This window comes from Leptonychotes weddellii, chromosome 8, assembly GCF_054177405.1.
Source record: "Leptonychotes weddellii isolate Sample4059 chromosome 8, ASM5417740v2, whole genome shotgun sequence".
Taxonomy (NCBI): domain Eukaryota; kingdom Metazoa; phylum Chordata; class Mammalia; order Carnivora; family Phocidae; genus Leptonychotes; species Leptonychotes weddellii.
Genome location: NC_138376.1, coordinates 16356471 through 16377792, shown reverse-complemented (window position 1 = coordinate 16377792; position 21322 = coordinate 16356471). Strand labels below are relative to the sequence as shown.

The window sequence follows — 21322 nt, the reverse complement described above, 5'->3', positions numbered from 1 at the left end:
TAAAATCAAGTCTATGTTCCTTTTCTTCTGACTTCTATCTTCCTCAGGATCTTGTAGGTCCCATTCCCGCCCCACCACCCTGCTCAGACAACACTTCAGAGGGCAGGGGTAGTCTGAAAAGTCACTCACTACATAAGACCGTGAAATGAATGATGAAGCTATACAACCAAAGCAAGATCCATGCTTTATGAACACATTATTCTCACATGTCTGCGTGACAGGTTTGATATACAAGATTCTTGGTTCATTTTACAGATTCTGAAACCAATTAGCTCAAAAGGTGAATTCTGAAACCATGGTTGGTGTAGCAAATGAATATATCAAAACAAACTTTAAAAACTTCATCCAAATATTTACATTTAAAAAAGACATTTAAAAAATAGGCTACTTATTAAGTGTGCTTGAACAAACCATGTGTGGAATTGAATTCCATTCATTACGGAGTTAGTTTTCTGCTAAACACATACTGATTCTATAGAAGACCCTGGCAGTTGAGGATTTAAGTTTTCAACTGTTCCCAATGGATGCTAAAAAATAAAACGTGACAAAGGATTTCTGAGGCACTAATTTGAACCTCAGCAGTGGAAAGGCTAGCATGTAAGGCAAATTCCTTAGGAGTCAGAAGGGCCGGCACCTATAACTCAGTGTGGCTTTGCCAGTGCCTAAGTCCCACCAAGTACTCCATGAAACTGTCTAGAAACCATTTAAATTGTGTAATTACACCTCACTGCGTTATGTTCTAATAGTTTCACAAACTTAGGATTCACAAAACAATGTTTTGAAATATATTCCTTGAGAAGGAATATAGGAGGGTCTCCTATATTACATTAAACAAAAAACATGCAGTTTTTACAGCTCATAGAGCTTTTTCAAAATAAGCTACTGATCATACAGCCCAATTAAAAACTCAAACACTTTATATTACAGGTATAGAATGCTTATAGTTCAGCAATACCAATATAGATAATTTGACACCTTAGCCCCTATTGCAAAGTGATTAACAACTATACAATAATAACTTCTATTGTCATAGGCTTTGGCTCAGATGTTTAAATACTTAAAGAACTTGGTAAGATTTTTTGTGTGTCTTGTTTTGCTGTGGTTTCATGTGGGCATGGGTGAGGATTATGAAGACATGGGGGGGAGGGGTCAGTTCATTGTATTAAGACAGATCAGGAATTAAATAGCCACTAGAATTTCATTTACCATTTCTTTACAAAATATATGTGGGAAAATATGGCTTAAAAACAGAGGGGAAAGGCCTCTTATCTGTTTGTACTATTTTACTTTACCCTTTATCCAGTCTGACAATAATGCCAAACTTAATTTACTACCTAGGACAAGAGTGACTCTAACAGGATTTTATGAAGTCCAATTTAATTTTGGTTCTGAGATCTTAAGTACTTAAAATTTTGGAATTCTTCAGATTAACTAAAAAAAGTTTCTCTGAACAAAATACTCAAAAGATTAGATAAAAACCAATTGGTTAACTACTTAAAAAAATAGCCAACTTTTTTTTTTTTTACAGATTAGTATTACTTGTAATATATCTCTGCCCCTATAAACTGACTTTTTGCTTAAGTCTATAGACAAAGGCAATTTTTCTCAAGCAAGATACTATTAAGGAAAAAAGATGATCTCTTAAAAAAAAGAAACAAAAAGAACTAAGTGGGTCAGAAATAAAACAACAATGGATGGCACAACTCAGGTCCCACAAATGTACCAGTTTCTTTAAAAAAAAAAAAAAAAAGGTAAAAAAAGAAAAAGAGGGTGAGGTGGTTTTATATATCAAAATCAGAATTCTCATGCTTCACAATTTTGTTGCTAGAAATCCCCAAATTCCTTGGACTCATTTGGGAAGTTTTCTGAAGGTGCGCATTATAGTAAACAGCAGCAAAATACCAAAACAGTTCTACTGCTAAAAAGCAGCTACTCCTGTTTGTGCCTTTAGAATACTAGTTGTAAAACAGCAACAATAACAAAATATTAATTTGCGCCACCAAATGGATTTGAGCAATTCTAAGAAAGAAACAAACTGTTTTCTTTAAAACAGTCTAAGGCAGGACATTGACCATCATATTGGACAAATATTGAGTTTTGGGGGAAATACGAGAAAATGTCAAAAAGAGACAACAGCATTATATTTAGTATTCTAAAGGCAGGCTTCAGGTAGTTCAACAATGATTCTGGTAACACCAACTGCTCACAGACATACACACGCACACACATATATTTTAATGGCTTAAAAAAACCCAAATTTGTTACTTTAGAAAAATGAATGCAGTGCATTTTCAGTAATATTATCGCCACAGACTCTGATGGCTCAGTCCACACATAAGCAGTAGTTGCCTTCTATGGTGATATGGCTTCTCTGCACTACCTCCCATCAGGTCGAAAAACATTAGGGCAGGTTAAGTAAAGACTGAATTGTTGCACAAAGGGACATTTACTCATCAGATCCCACTGATCTCTTCTGTGCCCGTTTCCTGGGCAACCTTCTTGGTGAAGCTTTATCTGGAAGAAAAGAGAAAGTTTTAACTTGCTTATTGTAAATATGATGGATTCAAAAGACCTTTAAAAAGGCATTTTTCTTCAACTTTACCACTAAGTTTAAAAAAAAAAAAACCACACATGCAAAAAATACCCTAGTAATAAATGCCTCTTATCTAGTATAAGTTGTTAAACTAACCTTTAAAATAATCCTTCAAGAGTAACTCAATTCAAATGAAACTTTGTGTGATCAGGGTGGGAAAAGGTTTAATCTCGGTTACTTGAATCCTGAAGCCACCAGCAAAATCTTAAATTCTACAATTTAATATGTTTATATGTGCGTAAGTAAATGCTTTAGAAATAGTGTCAAAGGTATGAAATTTGCAGCTTAAAAACACCTATACTGGCTACAAATTAATATTTATAAATGCAGCCATGCAGTTTGCATAATTTTTGGCAATTTCATAAATTTAGCTGGAACGAACAGCAGGTTAAAGGAAATTTTTAGACAGAACCAAACCATCCTGCATACACAAGCCTACTTTGAATACTTTTTTCTTTTTATCTCTTTACATTAGATTCCTAGTGGGTTTTATTAAACAAAAGCTAAATTGGTGGTGAGTTTCTACTCCTATCCAGTACGAGGAGTCACCTATGTTTCTTTCAGTAAGGATATCTTCTTCTCTGACCACTACTTTTTTTATTTCTAGGAGCACTTTACATATTAGGAAGTTAAGCCCTTTGTGGTACAAGCTACACATTATAATTAGTTTTCCAGCTTTAAAAAAAAAAAAGGGCTGGAAAAAATATTTAACACCAAAAGTATGGGGTTTATTTTGTAAGCATTTCATGAACAATGGGTATAAAAAAAAAAATTTACCTAGAAGATCTTAATTTTTATTTTCTAAAATTGCCAGATCACCATAACTGTATTTTAAAAATATAGAGTAAATGTTTATCAAGAGTATTTAGCAGCTAAATTCTTTTTAAAAAATATGCTTTAGAGTTAGTGACTATGAAATATTAAGACTGAGTCTGTAAATCACATGAAAACTGACCTTATTAAGATAGGTTAGTTAATGATGTGTTTGGGGGGGCTCAACTCACCCAAAATTGAGCATAGAAGCATTTTTCTGATGGAGAAAGCCTACAACTTTCATCAGATTTCAGAAAGGTTAGACTAAAACTACTGCCTTTATGCAACTGACCAATTACTAGATATTTTAAAATAAACAATACACTGAATATGATCTTTGAGGATTCAAAAAGTACTTTAAGTAGGCTCCACGTGGGGCTCAAACTGAGATCAAGACCAGAGCTGAGATCAAGAGTCAGATGTTTAAACAACCCAGGCACTCCTCAAAATGTACATTATTTATTTTTTTAAGATTATTTGAGAGAGCAAGAGCACACGCAGGGGGAGCAGCAGAGGGAGAGGGAAAAGCAGACTCCCCGCTGAGCAGGAAGCCTGACATGGGGCTCAATCCCAGGACCCTGAGATCATGACCCAAGCCGAAGGCAGACACTTAACTGACTGGGCCACCCAGGTGCCCCAAAAATTACTTTAGAATTGAACAGCCATTTTTTTTTTTTTGCTGTCTAGTCATCCTACTTCTGACTTTACTTGTGGTGTGACCATATTCATTATAATCTCAAAAGAGAAAAAAGACCTTGTAAAAAAAAAAGCAAAAACAACAAAAAAAAATCTTATTCCGAGCATTCCAGTAACTTTTTTTGTGTATGTACTTAGCTGTACTATAAGTAATTGGTTTGTATGAGATGGTTAAAAAGGCCAAAGATAAAAGGTTTCTTTTTTTCCTTTTTTGTCTATGAAGTTGCTGTTTATTTTTTTTTGGCCTGTTTGATGTATGTGTGAAACAATGTTGCCCAACAATAAACTGAATTTTATTTTGCTGAGTTGTTCTAACAAAAAAAAAAAAAAAAGAATTGACTAGCCATCTGTGTGAATGTAGCAGTTACTATGCAGACTGAAGTCAGTAATCAGCACTTCACAACAATTTCAACCACCTGTAGCAGAGTTTTAAGTAGGAGAATACATGAAAAAGAGCCGCAGAGGACCTGCAATGCCTGTTTCAACACATACCAATTGGACTCCAGGAAGGCAGCCAACTCTGCCTAACTTAACAGTGAGTCTAAAACCCTCCATCACCTGCTCAGCACAGCGGATAGAAGCAGAGAAATGAGAAACAGAGTAAGATAGCATTCTAGAGTCATTTGGCTTTTGGGAAAATGGCTCCAAATTCCTCAAGGGCCTCAAGCAGCATTTTACTTCAGCAAAAAACAGTAACATGTGTGTAACGATGCTTTTGGGCCAAAGAAAAAACAACCCCCCTCTTACCACTTGCCCCACCAAAAACCCTAAAAAACTATTTTAAAAAAAACCTAACCTATTATTTGAGGCCAAAATATTTTAGCTTTTAAGAACAAAGCTTAAACTATATGAAATAAGAAATCACTTAACTGAAAGAACAAAAAACACTGGAACATGATGTTAATGAGATTCAGTAAATGGGGCAGATCTGAAAATGCCCACCCTGCCCTTTTAAAAGAAAGATGTTACAGAAAGCCACCTAATTGTGGAAAAACTGCAACTTTTTTCATTTTTAGAAAAGACAAAGGCAAAATGTTAGGAGAAACTTAAACTAGTCCCTCACCCCACCCCTCAGACTGCACAATCTATCCCATTTCCTATCACACCTGGGGGAGTCATACTATATAAGTAGCCATCAGATGGATTTTTTTAATTAATGAGATAAAAATTGCAAGCTTTCTAATGGATCCCCGAGTTAAAAGAAAGTCAAATTACATGAAAGACTTCATCCTTATAAGTTTCTGATTAAGGTTGCCTTATGTATACATTTAAAACACTAGTATTAAAAGATCTATAATTTTCTATTAAAATCACTTAACCTGTCATTTACAGTTAAAAAGACTTGAGGGAAACAGAAGCACCCTAATCTGAAATGCAAAACATATCAGGAAAAAACATATTAGTAACAGGCTCAAATCATTTCAAACCACCCCTCCTTCCTTTACATTCTGATGAGTGAGACGGAGACGAGAAAAATCTCTTGCCAAATTAAACAGTGGCCCCTGAAACCTATTTGTCCTCACACTACCCCTCTCCAAAATTCCTGGAAGCCCGAGAGACTTCCACTACCATGCATACCTCTTGCTCCATTATCTTCAAAATTTCTCTTGGTTTTCTCCATTCTGTCCTCAAATATGCAAAGCACATGTCTTATCTTTGAAAGAGCTGGCTATTTTTTCCTAAATTATCTTCAATTTGGCTCAACGCCTTTACTCTAAGAAAATCATGTTCAACGGGTGGTTCTCAAAGTATGGTCTGGACCAGCAGCCTCAAAAATCACCTGAGAACATGGATTAGCAAATCCTTGGGCCTAACCCAAACCTACTAGGTTGGAAACTCTAGGGGGTGGGGCCTAGCAAGGGTAAGAAGCTGGCTAGGTGGTTCTGGTGAGTGCCACAGTTTGAGAACTACTGCAGTAAGGAATCAAGTGTTAAGAGAAACAAAATACAAGCATACAAAATTAAGTAAAAATATTATTAAAATTGAACTGAAAATATCAGTATGATTTCAGGATTTCAAAAAATATGTATTGTCTAGCTCAGTTCACAGAATGGACCTAGAAACAATGTCATCCAGTATCAATGACATTCCTAAAGTCTAGATTTTCATTTCTAATATCCAGGAGTCCTTGGAGAAACAGCTTGCTCCATGCTTAGAGCAAGCACAAAATGTCTAGATTATCCTGTTGAGCCAGCAAGGAAGGGATCATTCAAAGATCCAAAGGGTAAGATTGGAGGCAGTTCAAAAAAGGCAATCAGTAAACCCTTCTCAGCCTTTTGGTTGAGATCAAGCATAAAAAGGCAACCAGTAGTCAAAACTGTACAATATGAACATCAAAAAAGAATACAGCTGACTAAAATATACTGATTCTATGAAAAACTGAGTTTATACATGATAATCAAAAAACAGAGGAGAAAATTAGAAAAAACTCATTTGTCACACTGGGGTGGCTTTTAAACTAACTCTTTGAAAACTGGAAAATAAAGGGAAAAATTAAGCACTTATCCTCCTTTTCCTATAGGAACTGTCTCCCATGAAGTAACCAAAAAGTCCCAGTTGATGAAGGAGAGCTCTACTTCATCAAAGAACGGCAGTTAGTAAAAATCAAAGAAGTTTCAATTAAAAATCATCACTTACAACTTCTGAAACATTACTGATTCATGAAAGGATTATCAATTGGTGAATGGTTTACAGAACTGGGTATCTGTGTGATGCCAAAGTAGTATCAGAGATAACTTGTAGGTTGCAAGCAGAAACAACCACCCTTTCCTGGTTACATGGGAAGATCCTGTGGCTACTACCCTAATCTAGTGCTCAATTTAGCATCATGAATGATGGGACAATCAGATACTGTTTCCTGATGTGATGCAGGGAGAAGTACTTTTGATATATGCTATCAGCCAAAAATGATTCAATCTAATCAAACCTATAGATTTATCTTCCAAGTTAAAGAAATTTTAACTAAAAGGCACAAGGAGAAAACAATCAGAGAAATCTGGAACATGGGACTTTCCTGAGTCCCATTCCTCAGGGTGATAAACGGGTCAGCAGCACTGGTATCATCTGGGAGCCTGCTAGAAACACCAACATTTAGGCCCTAGCCTAGAGCACCGGAATCTCAACCTGGACCATAACAAGATTTTCAAATGATCTGTACACATATTAAAGTTTGAGAAGCCACTTTCCACAGGTCAAGTGGCCAATCTCTTGAGCTGCTATACATTAAAAGGGAATTAAGACAAAACCACCAGACGCAATGCATCATCCTATATTGGGAAAACCAGTTGTAAAGGATATTTCTGAAACCACTGAAGAAATTTCAACATGATTATTTATTAATAAATAAAATAAGTGGTCTTTTTTTTTTTTTTTAAAGATTTTATTTATTTATTTTGAGAGAGAGAGAATGAAGAGAGAGCACATGAGAGGGGTTAGGGTCAGAGGGAGAAGCAGACTCCCTGCCGAGCAGGGAGCCCGATGCGGGACTCGATCCCGGGACTCCAAGATCATGACCTGAGCTGAAGGCAGTCGCTTAACCAACTGAGCCACCCAGGCGCCCAGTCATTAGTCTTTAAATGTGATGTTATTTCTGTCAGGAAAGAGTTATTTCCTTGTAAATTGAAATTTTTTTAGAAGTAGCCTGTCACTGTAAAAAAAATCTACACTCTAAAAGAGCAAATAATCAGAGTGCCTGGCTGGCTGAGTTAGAAGAGCATGGGACTCTTGATATCAGGACTGTGAGTTTGAGCCCCACGTTGGGTGTAGTGATTACTTTTAAAAAAAAAAAAAAAGGGCAAATAATCAAATTTCTACTAATCACATGTATTTTTTCACACCCTTCTTCCTCAACTTCTACGCCCCCAATTTTAAAAAATTTATTCAAGTTAAAATTTTTTTTTTTTAATTTAAATTTTAGGTAGTTAACATACAGTGCAATCCTGGTTTCTGGAGTAGACTTCAGTGATTCATTACTTACATACAACACCCACTGCTCATCACAAGTGCCCTCCTTAATGCCCATCCCCCACCCACCTCCCTCCATCAACCCTCAGTTTGTTTTCTATCATTAAGAGTCTCTCATTGTGCCCCCAATTTCTGAAATGGACTCAGGACTCCTTTGATTTCACAGGATGAGGCTCCAACTACGACCTCTTAGCTCCGAGGCTTTGCTAAAAGTAGTAATGGTGAGAAAGGACTGATTATGTATGAGTGTTATCTGCCTTCCAGCTATTTTCAAATTCCAGTAACAATTTATAAATAACATGCCTCTCAAAAAGCCTGTAGAGGGCAATGCATCAAAACCCTGAATTTGATAAAAACTTTTATCACCTTAATTGGAAAATCAGATTATCTCAATGCTGTTTAGAAACTTTACTGTTGTTTATGAAGTTTCTTCAAAATGAGGGGTTTCATGTAAATGGAAAAAGGAATAATACAACTGTATTTGGTGGTAAGACATGGTCCTAAAACAAAATCAGATTTTGAGCAAGAACGGCAAGTACCATTAAAAAGCATTTAGTGACTTTAACTCTATCCATCTTTGAGTCTTAAGTTTTCCTGGGAAAGCAAATGGGCTTCAGAATGAGACAATCCAGCTGTGAATCTTAGCAAGTTATTTCCTCATTAGCAATTTCTCATCAGTAAATAAAGACAGCACCTCACACCTTGCAGAGGGAGAATGCCCGGTACAAGCAGGCGCTCAACAGAAGTTCAATTCTTCCCTTCAACAAGGCCTCCCTAGATTTTAATACGGTCCCCTTTCCTAATTCAGAAGTTGTCCGTATTATTCACTCTATCACATATCACATACCATCTCTGATTACTCAAATATTTCATAAATGTGCTTTATCTTCCTCAGGTAGAAATGTAAACTCCCGAAAAAACAGTAATATTCTTTTATTATACCCACTCAGAACCTAGCACAGTGTTATGACAGACTAAATACTTGACACTTGGCGATGAAAATACAATCATAAATACAAACACTCTGTAAGTGTAGTAATTCTCAGCTTTAAAGTTCATGAACAACAATGTCAGGGAGAAAGATACTATAAAACCACCCCCCCCCACAATCTATTTGTCATGTAGGAATTCTTTGGGAGGGGTGGCTCCACAGCTTAGAGTGACTTTACTTTTTAACTGTGACTTTTAATGCTTTTCAAAGTTTCAACCAATTCTGTATAAGACATTTAAAATTTAATTATTTTTGAAGAATCTTTATTTTAAACATACCAGGCTACATAACTTTTTTTTTTAAAATTTATTTATTAGAGAAAGAGAGAGAGAGAGCATGAGGGGGGAAGGTCAGAGGGAGAAGCAGACTCCATGCCGAACAGGGAGCCCGATGTGGGACTCGATCCCGGGACTCCAGGATCATGACCTGAGCTGAAGGCAGTTGCTTAACCAACTGAGCCACCCAGGTGCCCCTGACTGCATAAATAATTTTGATGCATTATAAAGAGACCACAGTCTACCCTACAACCCAATTCCATATTTTGCTATGAGGAATATCAGGATAATATGGAAAACTTGTCCTTAAAGAGAAAAGATTATTTAAGGATTTATTTAAATTTTACGGTAAATGATTTCACGGGCTCTCAGCTACACCTACGCTGTATGTCCCAATGTCTCCAAATCTGTTAATTTAATCCTATTTTTAAGTAATCTCTACACCCAAAGCAGGGCTCGAACTTACAACCCTGAGATCAAGAGTTGCACACTCCACAGGCTGAGCAAGCCAGGTGCCCCCATCAATGTCTCCAAATCCTGTTTCACCTCTGCTCTAAATACAACTTTCGAATGCTTACTGGACATCCTTATCTGGGCTCCTTATGATCAACAGATCTAGTTCCAATTCTTCTCCCCTCATGCATGTGTGCTACTCTTCCTATATTCCCTAACAGTAATGGGATCATCTTCCATCCAGATGCCTAAAACTCAAAATTATTTTTCCCTCCTTCCTCCTTCGAACATCCAAAAAGTTACCCAAAGCCCAATCTGCTCCAATTCTGAAATACCTTTCTAGTTTCTTTTCCTCCACGTCACTACTGCTTTAGCTTTAGGCCCTAAGGATTTCTCAGATGTTTTACTGAAATCATCTAACTGGTATCCCTACTTCTAGGAGCTCCTGCTTGCTAAACCATACAACACACAACTATGATAATTTCTTTTAAAAATAGAAATTTGTTATTTCTCTGCTTCAAAGTACTGATAGCTGCCTTTTACCAAGAAGGAAAGCCAAGTCCTTAGCACAGCACATAAAACTCTGAAGATTCCTTCTCACCTAACTTATCAAGACTCTGGTCAAAAGTCAACTTTTATCAATGACTCCCCTACTCTCTCCTACAGGAAGAAGGCCCCTCCTATGCTGTTATTGCTTTGTACCCACTTTTAATAAAGGAACTACCACACCATAATTATGTTTCAATAGAGAAAGCTCCCTGAAAATGATAATGAAAACAATTCACTTTGTAACCCTGGAAAGGACATGAACAGCCCATTCACAAGAAAGATACTAAGTGGCCAATATATATGTGTAAAGAAGCCAAACCTTATTCTTTTTTTTTTTTTTTTAAAGATTTTATTTTATTTATTTGACAGAGAGAGAGAGACAGACAGCTAGAGAGGGAACACAAGCAGGGGGAGTGGGAGAGGGAGAAGCAGGCTCCCCGTGGAGCAGAGAGCCCTATGCGGGGCTTGATCCCAGGACCCTGGGATCATGACCTGAGCCGAAGGCAGACGCTTAACGACTGAGCCACCCAGGCGCCCGGCCAAACCTTATTCTTAATTGTAAATGAAAGACAACATTTTGTACCATACCGCCAAATTAAAACATTTGGTAATAATACTTGAGAAAGACTGGTGAGAGTGGAAAAGAATTAGGCAATATTGTACATTGCTGAGAACATAAACTATCTTTTGGAAGGGAAATAGGACTTTTCACAAAAATAAAAATAAAAATGTACATAACCTTAGACCTATTTTACTTTTTTTTTAAAAAGATTTTATTTATTTATTTGACAGAGAGAGACACAGCGAGAGAGGAAACACAAGCAGGGGGAGTGGGAGAGGGAGGAGCAGGCTTCCCGCCGAGCAGGGAGCCCGATGCGGGGCTCGATCCCAGGACCCTGGGATCATGACCTGAGCCGAAGGCAGCTTAACAACTGAGCCACCCAGGTGCCCCACACCTAGTTTACTTTTAAGGAATTATGTATCCCAGGTAGGGGGGGTGGGTGAAAGGGGAGGAGGAGGTCAAAAGGTACAAACTTCCAGCTATAAAATAACTAAGTCATGGGGGTGAATGAATATCATGATGTCTATAGTTTTTAATACTGTACTGTATATTTGAAAGTTTGCAGAGAGTAGATCTTAAAAGTTGTTACAAGAAAAAAAAAAGATTTGGGATGTCCAGGCGGCCCAGTCGGTTAAGTATCTGCCTTTGGCTCAGGTCATGATCCCAGAATCCTGTGATCAAGCCCCGTGTTGGGCACCCTGCTCAGCAGGGAGTCTGCTTCTCCCTCTCCCTCTGCCGCTCCCCCTGCTTGTGTGCACGCGCTCAAGTAAATAAATAAATCTTAAAAAAAAAAATAAAAGATTTTAACTGTGTGGTAACAGATGGTTAATTAGACTTACTGTAGTGATGATTTCACTATATATACAAATACTGAATCATTACACTGTACATCTGAATCTCATATTATATGTCAATTATCTCAATTAAAAAATAAGATTATCCCATAAATATTTATATAAAAACATTCATTATAGTTTTAAGAATGAAAAACTGGAAATAATAAGCATCCTTCAATACAGAATAGGTTTAACTTATCACGACACATTTATATAAAGGAATACTATCCAGTTATTTAAAAAATGAGGTAAATAAGTCACTATCATAAAAAAAAATCCAAGACATGAAAACTAGGGAGGCAGAACAGCATATGCAGCACAATGCCATGTGTACAAAATATTCACAAACAACAGACATACGTGCTGGTAAATGTACAGAAAATACTTAGAATAACAAACACCTATTATTTATAGAAAATGAAATTAGTGGAGCCAGGTGGTGATCTTTTCCACTTCTGTACTATTTATTAATGTTTGTAATATGAGGTCATACTACTCTTACAATAAATGTTTCTAAAAAGTCCATTTACGGGGCCCCTGGGTGGCACAGTCAGTTGAGTAACCGACTCTTGGTTTCAGCTCATGTCAAGATCTCCGGATCCTGAGATCAAGCCCCACATCAGGCTCCACACTCAGCACGGAGTCTGCTTGAGATTCTGTTTCCCTCTGCCCTTCCCCGCACTAGCTTGCTTGCTGGCTCTCTAAAGTAAATAAATCTTAAAACAAAACAAAATAGTCCATTTACAATTGGAAGAAAAAAGAAAAACTGGAGATGTCCTTATACCTAATACATAAATCTATAGCAAAAATGCTATTAGGAGAATGAGGTAAAGTAAGTTATGGAAATTAACACTTGAGCACTAAGTACATTCTTTCGTAAAGATTAATATTTTAGCTAATCTCATACATAATGAAACTAAAATATGTTAGGTAAACCACGAGGCAATGTCTTAGGTTTATTCTTTGAAACTACAGTAGGTAGTTAGTAGTTTTTCTAATAAATACAGTGCTAGGAAACTGTTCCATTACTCATTAAACTTACTGTAAAGTATTCATATGCTATACAAAATCCAGTACTATATATAGCAAACACCATTAAAAAAATTAATCGCCTCACCTCTTCTACTCTGCACTGAAGCAACAGAAAAAAAGAGACAAGAAAAGATTAGGAATATAGAGAATTCACACATTTGTATATAAAACTGCAGATGTGGAAGCATTCTAAATTAAAGCATAAAAATACTACTCAGAATAAAATTTTAAAGTGTTCATTAATATTACACTAGATTCTACAGAAGTAATGGAAAAGATGTGTGTTAAGTAGCATTGACCAAGCATTTTTATATCTAAAATACTTAATTTGATTTCCATTTAAGGGAAAAATTTTCCAGCCAAGTTTATAAGAGTACTTACTGATCTGATTCAAAGTTTCCTGAGGAATCCAACTCATGTCAACATCATTCTGACTTGATGTACCCATCTCTACCTTCTGTATGGGTCTCTTGCGCTAAGAGAGCATAAAAACATTATTTTAAAGGAGTTCTGTTATAATGTTCACTATAAAATTTAAAAAGCATATTAAGCTACCTAATTTAAATATCTTAAACAAATACTTAAGTAGGAATATGTTTTGAAGAGGACGTATTTTATTAATTAGAGAGAGAAAATCATGCCTAACACCAATTATAAAGAATAAATGATAAGGAATAAATCTTCACAATGATTCATTTTCAGGTTTTAAAGGCCTTTTCCTTTGCTATAAAAAATTCATAGGTCGGTGGGCTGGTGGACCAACTAAGAACTTCTATTTATATAGTGATTTTCTTTCCCTTTGGGAATCAAATCAAAGAATAAATTTTAACATCCAACAAAATTCAAGATAATTACTGAAACACTGCATGCAGGCAGGAAGATTTCTGCACTGTTGGCATAGATAAAACAAAAATTTTAAATCTCATTTAAGCTAACAACCTCAAACTCTGTCCCTGGAGTATATGCAGCAAAACCGCTAGGAAGAAAATGATTCAATTCCTTCCTTAATCTTGCTCTTAAACAACAAACCTAATCATTTACGTAAGAGTATTAGGTATACAATCCAAAAACTGGACTCTGAATACACGAAAAGTAACTAAAAATGGCTTCATTCAAATAAAAAAAACAAAAACTGAAGATATCATTATACCTAATACATAAATCTATAGCAAAAATGCTATTATGAGAATGAGGTAAAGTAAGTTATAGAAATTAACACTTGAGCACTAAGTATTTCTCTTTTAAAGAGCAAGTACTTAATAAAAATTTGACACAAATCTTGTTATACTTTCCATTGAGAGGAGTAATATGGGTTGTTCCGTTTTTTTTTTGCAGGGAGGACACGGAGATAAAGATACAGTGAAAGAGAAACCATGATTATAACAGGTGCTTCAGTGTTTCCATTTTACTACCCTTACAAGAAAGCAGAAGTTTGATAGAATACAGCCAAATTTATTCTTTCTTTTTCAAATGAAAAGACTCATTTAACTGCTAACTGGAAATTATCCCTAGAGTTAAGAGTATTAAAGCAAATATAAAAGCTGTTTTGCTTCTAGGTTGAATAACATATCCATGAAAAAATATAGTAAATAGAACAATGAAATCTTATGTCTGAGTTTAAGGAATAAAAATTCTAGCATGATTTAGAATTACAACATAAAAGTAAAGATCATTCTGGAGGGTGTAGCCAAAAGACCCTAAATGCATTTGTGTATGGAAGTCTGAACAGATCCAAGTCACATATCCAAGGTCTCATCTTCAGGTTTTATTTTAAAAAGGTATAACAAATGTATAAATACACAAGCCCACAGTTGAGAGCAAGAAGCCACAAATAACTAGATTATACTTAGCATGGTAACAACTTTTGAAGTATGGCTAAGAGTCATTCATCTAGAATTACCTTTCTAGATTCCAGGAGTTGGTGAAGGCCAACAACAACCAAGAGCCCAAGACCAGCAAGGAACATATACATAAAGATTCTGATATAAAAGGAGAAAAAACAAACTGGCTTTAATTCATAAGAAACACCACAACTAATTAAAACTGTAATTCTGCTCTAACTCAAACAATACCATAGCTATAATCACAACTATAATTTTTTTTAAGATTTTATTTATTCATTTGAGACAGAGAGAGAGAGAGAGAGAGAGAGAAAGCATGAGCAGGGAGAGAGGCAGAGGGAGAGAGAGAGGCAGGCTCCCCGCCGAGCCAGGAGCCCGATGTGGGGCTCGATCCCAGGACTCTGGGATCATGACCTGAGCCGAAGGCAGACGCTTAACCATCTGAGCCACCCAGGTGCCCCTACAACTATAATTCTAACACGATATACGCTTTCCAAATAACCTGGGGGACAAAGGAAGAAAATATTTTATATTCAACTTAAATCTAGATAGTAAGTTTCACAGATTTACTTTATCTTTAAGAACAATTAGTCAAAAAAAGCAATTATATGATCTAAAATGAATAAAATTTCCTTATAATTTATTACACTCAAGCTCAGTTAAAATAAGTGCACTAAGTTTTATCTCCCACAAATATTATATTTTGCATAATTTGACTTAAAAATTGCTTTTGGTCAATTACATATAGGTATACAGTGACAAATGACTCATCCTCATTCACCAAGAACACAGTTTTTAAGATAACATCTAGTTTATATTTTTAATAGCAACTGAAGAGGTATATAACTTAGATGATGCTGGTGATCAGCTCATGAGCATGAGGTAGAAAAGAATTTAGAAAAGAGGGGACATTCAGAAAGCTAACTATCTTTTTATTTTTTTTTTAAAGATTTTATTTATTTATTTGACAGAGAGAGACACAGCGAGAGAGGGAACACAAGCAGGGGGAGTGGGAAAGGGATAAGCAGGCTTCCCGCTGAGCAGGGAGCCCGATGTGGGGCTTGATCCCAGGACCCGGGAATCATGACCTGAGCCGAAGGCAGACGCTTAACGACTGAGCCACCCAGGCGCGCCCAACTATCTTTTTAAAACAATTTTTGTCATTTCCCATTATCTTTCCTAACTCACTATTAATAGTTATAAAAACCACCTAAAATATGGATTTATATAGAAAAGATTTCACAAAAATCTACAGTCTGGTCCATTTTCACTATTAAAACAAATGTTGACAGGAGTAAGCCTTCCAGGCCTGCCCTGTGAGATCAAGATCTACATACTGCAGATTTCACTTACGTTTCTCCATCTAACCCATCCTCTCTTTCAATAATTGTAACTGTTTGATTGAAGACAGCATCTTGGAATACATTGCCCTATTAATAAAATAAATCACAAAAATGTCAACAGCATTGAAAAAAATAAAAGATTTTAAGATTTCTTAAAACCATTACCCTAACAGATAAAAAACAGCTTTCTCATCACTTAGGTAAGACTCAAAAAAGTCACATGTAATTACACTCACTCAAAGTCAGAGACTCAACATTATAATATTACTTTCTTCCACAAAATAAAAAATGCCTCCAACTTTGCTAAAGTTGTCCTCTGCTTTCGTGAGGGCAGGGAAGGGGAAATGTGTGAGAAACCAGGGAAGTAAAATAAAAAGGGGATAAATGCACAGAAAGAAGCAAAGCCCACAGAACACCCATAAACTAGAAGCCATAACTTCTGGTGTATAATCCTCCAAAAAAAGGGGAAGAGCATGAAAATATATATAGTAGCAGCTGCAGTAGCAGATTTAAGAACTACACTTGAACAGAAGTCAAATCCATGTTCTAAATTCACAATGGATTGGGAAATCAATTTACAATAAATGCAATTTTCAGTACCAAAATATTTTTCTGTTGCAGTCTTGGAATAATTTTGTCAGTTCAACACAGCTTCAGTTTTCAAATATAAGAATCACTGGGACAATACACAGATAGCTGTTTCCAGTGTTTGATGCTTCACACTAAGGCAGCACTTCTCAAAACTGTCACTTATTGCTAAACTATAATTATGTAAGGTTTACTTCAAAATCTTTGCACCTGCATTCCTCCAATGACAATTCCAGGAATCAGAATACATTGATGATACAAATTAACATTCAAAATGGTACTAAAACTGCACATGTGTCTGTTGGATTAAGTTTAATTCTGCTTGAAAACAAAACAAAATATGTAACCATTCAAACTGCTTAACTATAAAGTTGAGGAAGATTAATATATTTTGAAGGATGAAAAACTCTTCCCACTAATTTAAAAAAAAACTTAATTGCAGCATGAGAAATTTATCCTAACATAAGTAAACATGTTGACACTACATGAAGAAAAGGTTGAGTAAGCGTCCAAAAGAGGATGAAATTTCCTTCTCTGAAAACTTTTGAAAAGGAAATGGTTTAGATGTGTTCTCATCTGAAGGATGTAATAGTTGGCACCTACAGGCCAACTCCCAGCAGTAAAATTCTAGTGGGCTTCTCTCATTCATATATATATATGAATGAATAATATATATTCATATATATTCAATATATGATTATTCAATATATATTCAATAATATATATTCATATAATGAATATATGTATATATATATTAAAAACCACAAGACAACAAAGCTTATATTAGACTATTTGGTTCTCATAAACCATAAACCTCACTGCTCTATCCTAAAAATATCTGATTATGTTTTTATCTACAAGCATATAAAATTATGGAAAAACAGTACAGAAAGCCCTTAAAACTTACAAATAAAAGCAGTAAAATGGGCAAAATGCAAGCAATGAATGGAGGTACAAAACAAACTACTCTATATATTTTAACATCTTAATAAGCAATAGACTCCACTGTGTGGCTTACTGTTCTTTTAGGCTCAAGCTCAAGTCACATCCACTTTCCTACTACAGCCCCTAACACTCATCTCTAGTATGTATCACTTATGCTGGAATATCACCTGTTTGTATCTATCTGCCCCACTGGATTCTAGACCTGAAGACAAATACATGCAACTTATTTTTGCCTCCCTGTTGCCCATCACAGTTCCAACCATAAACAGGCACTTGAATGAATAAATACAAGACTATTCATCAAACAATGTCAATTGTCCTCATCTAACTTAAGGAAAAAAAAGAAGGTTTAGAGGGCCTTACATTCAAATCTTTGTAGTTCAGATTGATGACTAGACCAAAGGGTCGTCCACCCATGGGCTCTGCAGGAATGAAGGAATATTCAAAAGTTGCCTGTCTCTGGGGTGGTACTACAGTGTTCAGAGGAAGAGCTGTGAAATTCTGGATATAAAACTGGTAGTCCTGAGGATAACGGAATGAGGCATCTAAGGATTCAACAATAAAATCTTCTGTACCCTTGTTTGTAAAGCCTACTAGGAACTTCACAATGTTATTCGCTGGAAAATCTAAGAAACAAAAAAAAAAAGAAACCAGAAGATTACAAAATGTTCAAAGCACACAAAATAAATAGACATTACTAAGGATCTGGGTACCCTTTTCTACAAGCGGACTTGGTTTCAGAATCTTTTTCAGTAGTGCACTCCAGTTACCAACTAGTAACTGATTACAGTTGGTGTATAAACTGAAACCCGTCTGTACTCTAGCATTCTAACTTCAGAACTGAACGGAGCATCTCAATGTTAGACTATATACTTCCACGCTGTGTGGTCTAAGAAAGAGTTGTGTACTTTTAGCAGTAAGATTATCTTGCAGTGGGACTACTTGTCTTGAAGTCACTTCCAACTTATATCTGTTATCTGTGCAGATAAGAATGACAGAAAGGTAAGTCTAAGAGGTCCACCTAAAAATCATAGTATCTGTTAAAGTATTGAAAAAAAAAAAATTAGGGGCGCCCAGGTGGCTCAGTCGTTAAGCGTCTGCCTTCGGCTCAGGTAGCCCTGCTCAGTGAGAAGCCTGCTTCTTCCTCTCCCACCCCCCCTGCTGTGTTCCCTCTCTTGCTGTCTCTGTCAAATAAATAAATAAAATCTTTAAAAAAAAGAAAAAAATTAACGAGGTAACCCATACCACTTCAAGCAATCAGTCAAAACACAAATTTGAAGGTACAACCCAATGAGGAAGCTATAAAAAAAAGGAGGGAAAATCTCTTAATCAAATCATACTTTTTGTAGGCATAAAATTCGAATATATGTGGGAATAAAACAAAACTTGAGAGGATGAAGATAATTAATAACTTCAAAAAGAAAAGTCTTCAATAATTATATGTGGCCTACAGAGCTGAGTTTCACCCAGTTTAGCAGAGGCTTTGGGACAGACACATCTGGGTCCGTCTTCAAAATCTATTTACCAAATGAGTAACCCTGGACATGTTCTTCACCTCTCTAAACCTCAGCTTAACAGTAACTATCCTCAGACGGTTTCTGTTAAGATTAAATGAATGCACACAAAATATTGAGAACAGTGTTTGTTTATAGCTCTCCATAAATATAAGGCATCATATTTTCTTTTAATGAAACTAAGCTCTAATCTAGGCCTAATCATACAGATTTAATATTTCACTAATATTTACACTCAAATTATGAGTCAGTTTACTGTGGCAATTTGAAAAAAGTTTAAAAACAGTTTCTTCCAAAAGAACATTTAACCTCTAATTAAAATAGATAGTATTTCATTTCCCCCATAGTTTAAATGCCAGGAATACTACCTTATGGATATGGGTAATCACACATATAAGAGGATTTTTTTGAAATACATATTTATACCATACATGTAATGTAAGAAAGAGGAAGATGAATAAAGATCTTAAGCATTACTAATGCTTCCCCAAAAAAGTGAGCTTGTCATTTGAAAAATTCCTATGTCTGAGTTAAAACTAACATTTCTCTATTACCTTCTCCTTTCACAAACAGGATAGTTGTATCTGCACTTGGTGAAGCTTCAGGTTCACCAGATACATCTTCTTCCTCTTTATCTTCAGCCTAACAAAAACATTAGAAAGATAATTATGGAGGAAAATACATCATTTAAAAATAATGACTTCACTAGATTTGGGACAAAATACTTCTTCTCCAAGACTTTGCTGGGATTAGTAGTGGTATGAATTTCAGTGTATCTCATCAGTTAACATAGAACTTTCAGAGTGGTGCATCTCAAAGAATAATATGCGTACTAATCCCCTGGGGATTTTATGCAGCTCTGATACAGTTCTAGGGAAAGCCTGAAATTCTGTATTTCTAAAAGCACCCAGGAAATACCAAGGCTACAGGTACTCAAAGCCACATTTTGGAACTGTAAGGTTCTAGAGCATGGTTGGTAAACTTTATCTGTCAAGTCTGAAAAAAGTTTAAAAACAGTGTCTTTCAAAGGAACATTTAATTCGCAGTTAAAACAAATAGTATTTATTTTCCCCCTTAGTTTAAATGCCAGGAATAGTACCTCACAGGAAAAAGTCTCAAACTTAGTCTTCCTGCCCGCCATCCTCCCACAAGTGTGAAGGAAACAATACTCCGAAAGCAGCACCAACCCAAGGACCCAGATATCAAATATTTTTGGCTTTGGGAACCATGGGGTCCCTCTGGCAACTACTCAACTCTGAGGTGTCAGTATGAAAGCAGCCACAGACAATATGTAGAATTATAAGGACAACTAGACTTAGCCTGTAGCCATTTTGCCGACTTCTGTTCTAGTGCACCTTGTCATCACCCCAAAAGATTTCTATCCCAATTAACAGAACAATTTTCCTGTGAGAAGATGTCACACAACTTGGAAGAAGTGGTTTAAAAAAAAAGTGAGCAGGATCATATTGGGATGATGGAAAGGTCCTAAAATTCAGAGTTGCTCAACTTGGTACCTTTACTATGGATTGTTGAATTACATGTTTAAAACAGGTTAACAGTATGATATGTAAATTATATCTCAATGAAGTTGTTACAAAATGTGAACAAATTTTAATTTAAAATTTTAATCCTCGGGGTGCCTGGGTGGCTCAGTTGGTTAAGCGTCTGCCTTCGGCTCAGGTCATGATCCCAGGGTCCTGGGATCAAGACCCACATCTGGCTCCCTGCTCAGTGGGGAGCCTGCTTCGCCCTCTCCCTCTGCCCCTTTCCCCCACTCATTCTCTCTGTCAAATAAATAAATAAAATCTTTAAAAAAAAATTACCTTTAAAAAAATTTAAAAAAAATTTTAATCCTCACTGCAGCACTTCTATAGGCATCAATGAGGATTATCATTTAGGAATGAGAGATATTCATACACTTGAAGTGTTCAGGTCTTTAATAAATTGAGATGCTTAAGGGCACCACTGTTTATTGGCATTTCGCTTTTCTCACTTATGTAGAACACTCTCTCTCCCAATAGACAGACTTCTCACGGGCAAAGACTGTCTTACACTTTAAAAATTCTTCACACCCAGCTCATACACTCAAGAGAAGACACTCAGACATTTGTTTGATGACTGTGCAATTGTTTTTTTTTTTTTAATTTTTTTTTTTATTCTTATGTTAATCCCCATACATTACATCATTAGTTCTAGATGAAGTGTTCCATGATTCATTGTTCGTGCACAACACCCAGTGCTCCATGCAGAACGTGCCCTCCTCAATACCCACCACCAGGCCAACCCATCCTCCCACCCCCCTCCCCTCTAGAACCCTCAGTTTGTTTT

General features: G+C 36.1%; 1 protein-coding gene across 1 annotated transcript; it reads right to left on the bottom strand.

Moving 5' to 3' along the window:
* Positions 1-171: 171 nt before the first annotated feature.
* SSR1 (signal sequence receptor subunit 1) lies at positions 172-19663 on the bottom strand. The gene is made up of 6 exons (XM_081827708.1): positions 19549-19663; positions 17844-18106; positions 15958-16034; positions 14664-14742; positions 13145-13238; positions 172-2514 (listed from the first exon to the last, which is right to left on the bottom strand). Exons 2-6 carry the CDS (start codon positions 17895-17897, stop codon positions 2447-2449), a joined length of 372 nt encoding a protein of 123 aa, XP_081683834.1. The 5' UTR covers positions 17898-18106; positions 19549-19663; the 3' UTR covers positions 172-2446.
* Between the last annotated feature and the right edge of the window lie 1659 nt (positions 19664-21322).

Bases quoted from the DNA above. Each gene is read 5' to 3' on its own strand.
- SSR1 (XM_081827708.1), bottom strand. From the start codon at position 17,897: ATGGGTGGACGACCCTTTGGTCTAGTCATCAATCTGAACTACAAAGAT. The intron at 13,239-14,663 runs GTAATTCTAGAT...ATGCTCTCTTAG, and splicing joins AACTCCTGGAATCTAGAAAG to CGCAAGAGACCCATACAGAA. The intron at 2,515-13,144 runs GTAAGTACTCTT...CTTTTCTTCCAG, and splicing joins GGAAACTTTGAATCAGATCA to ATAAAGCTTCACCAAGAAGG.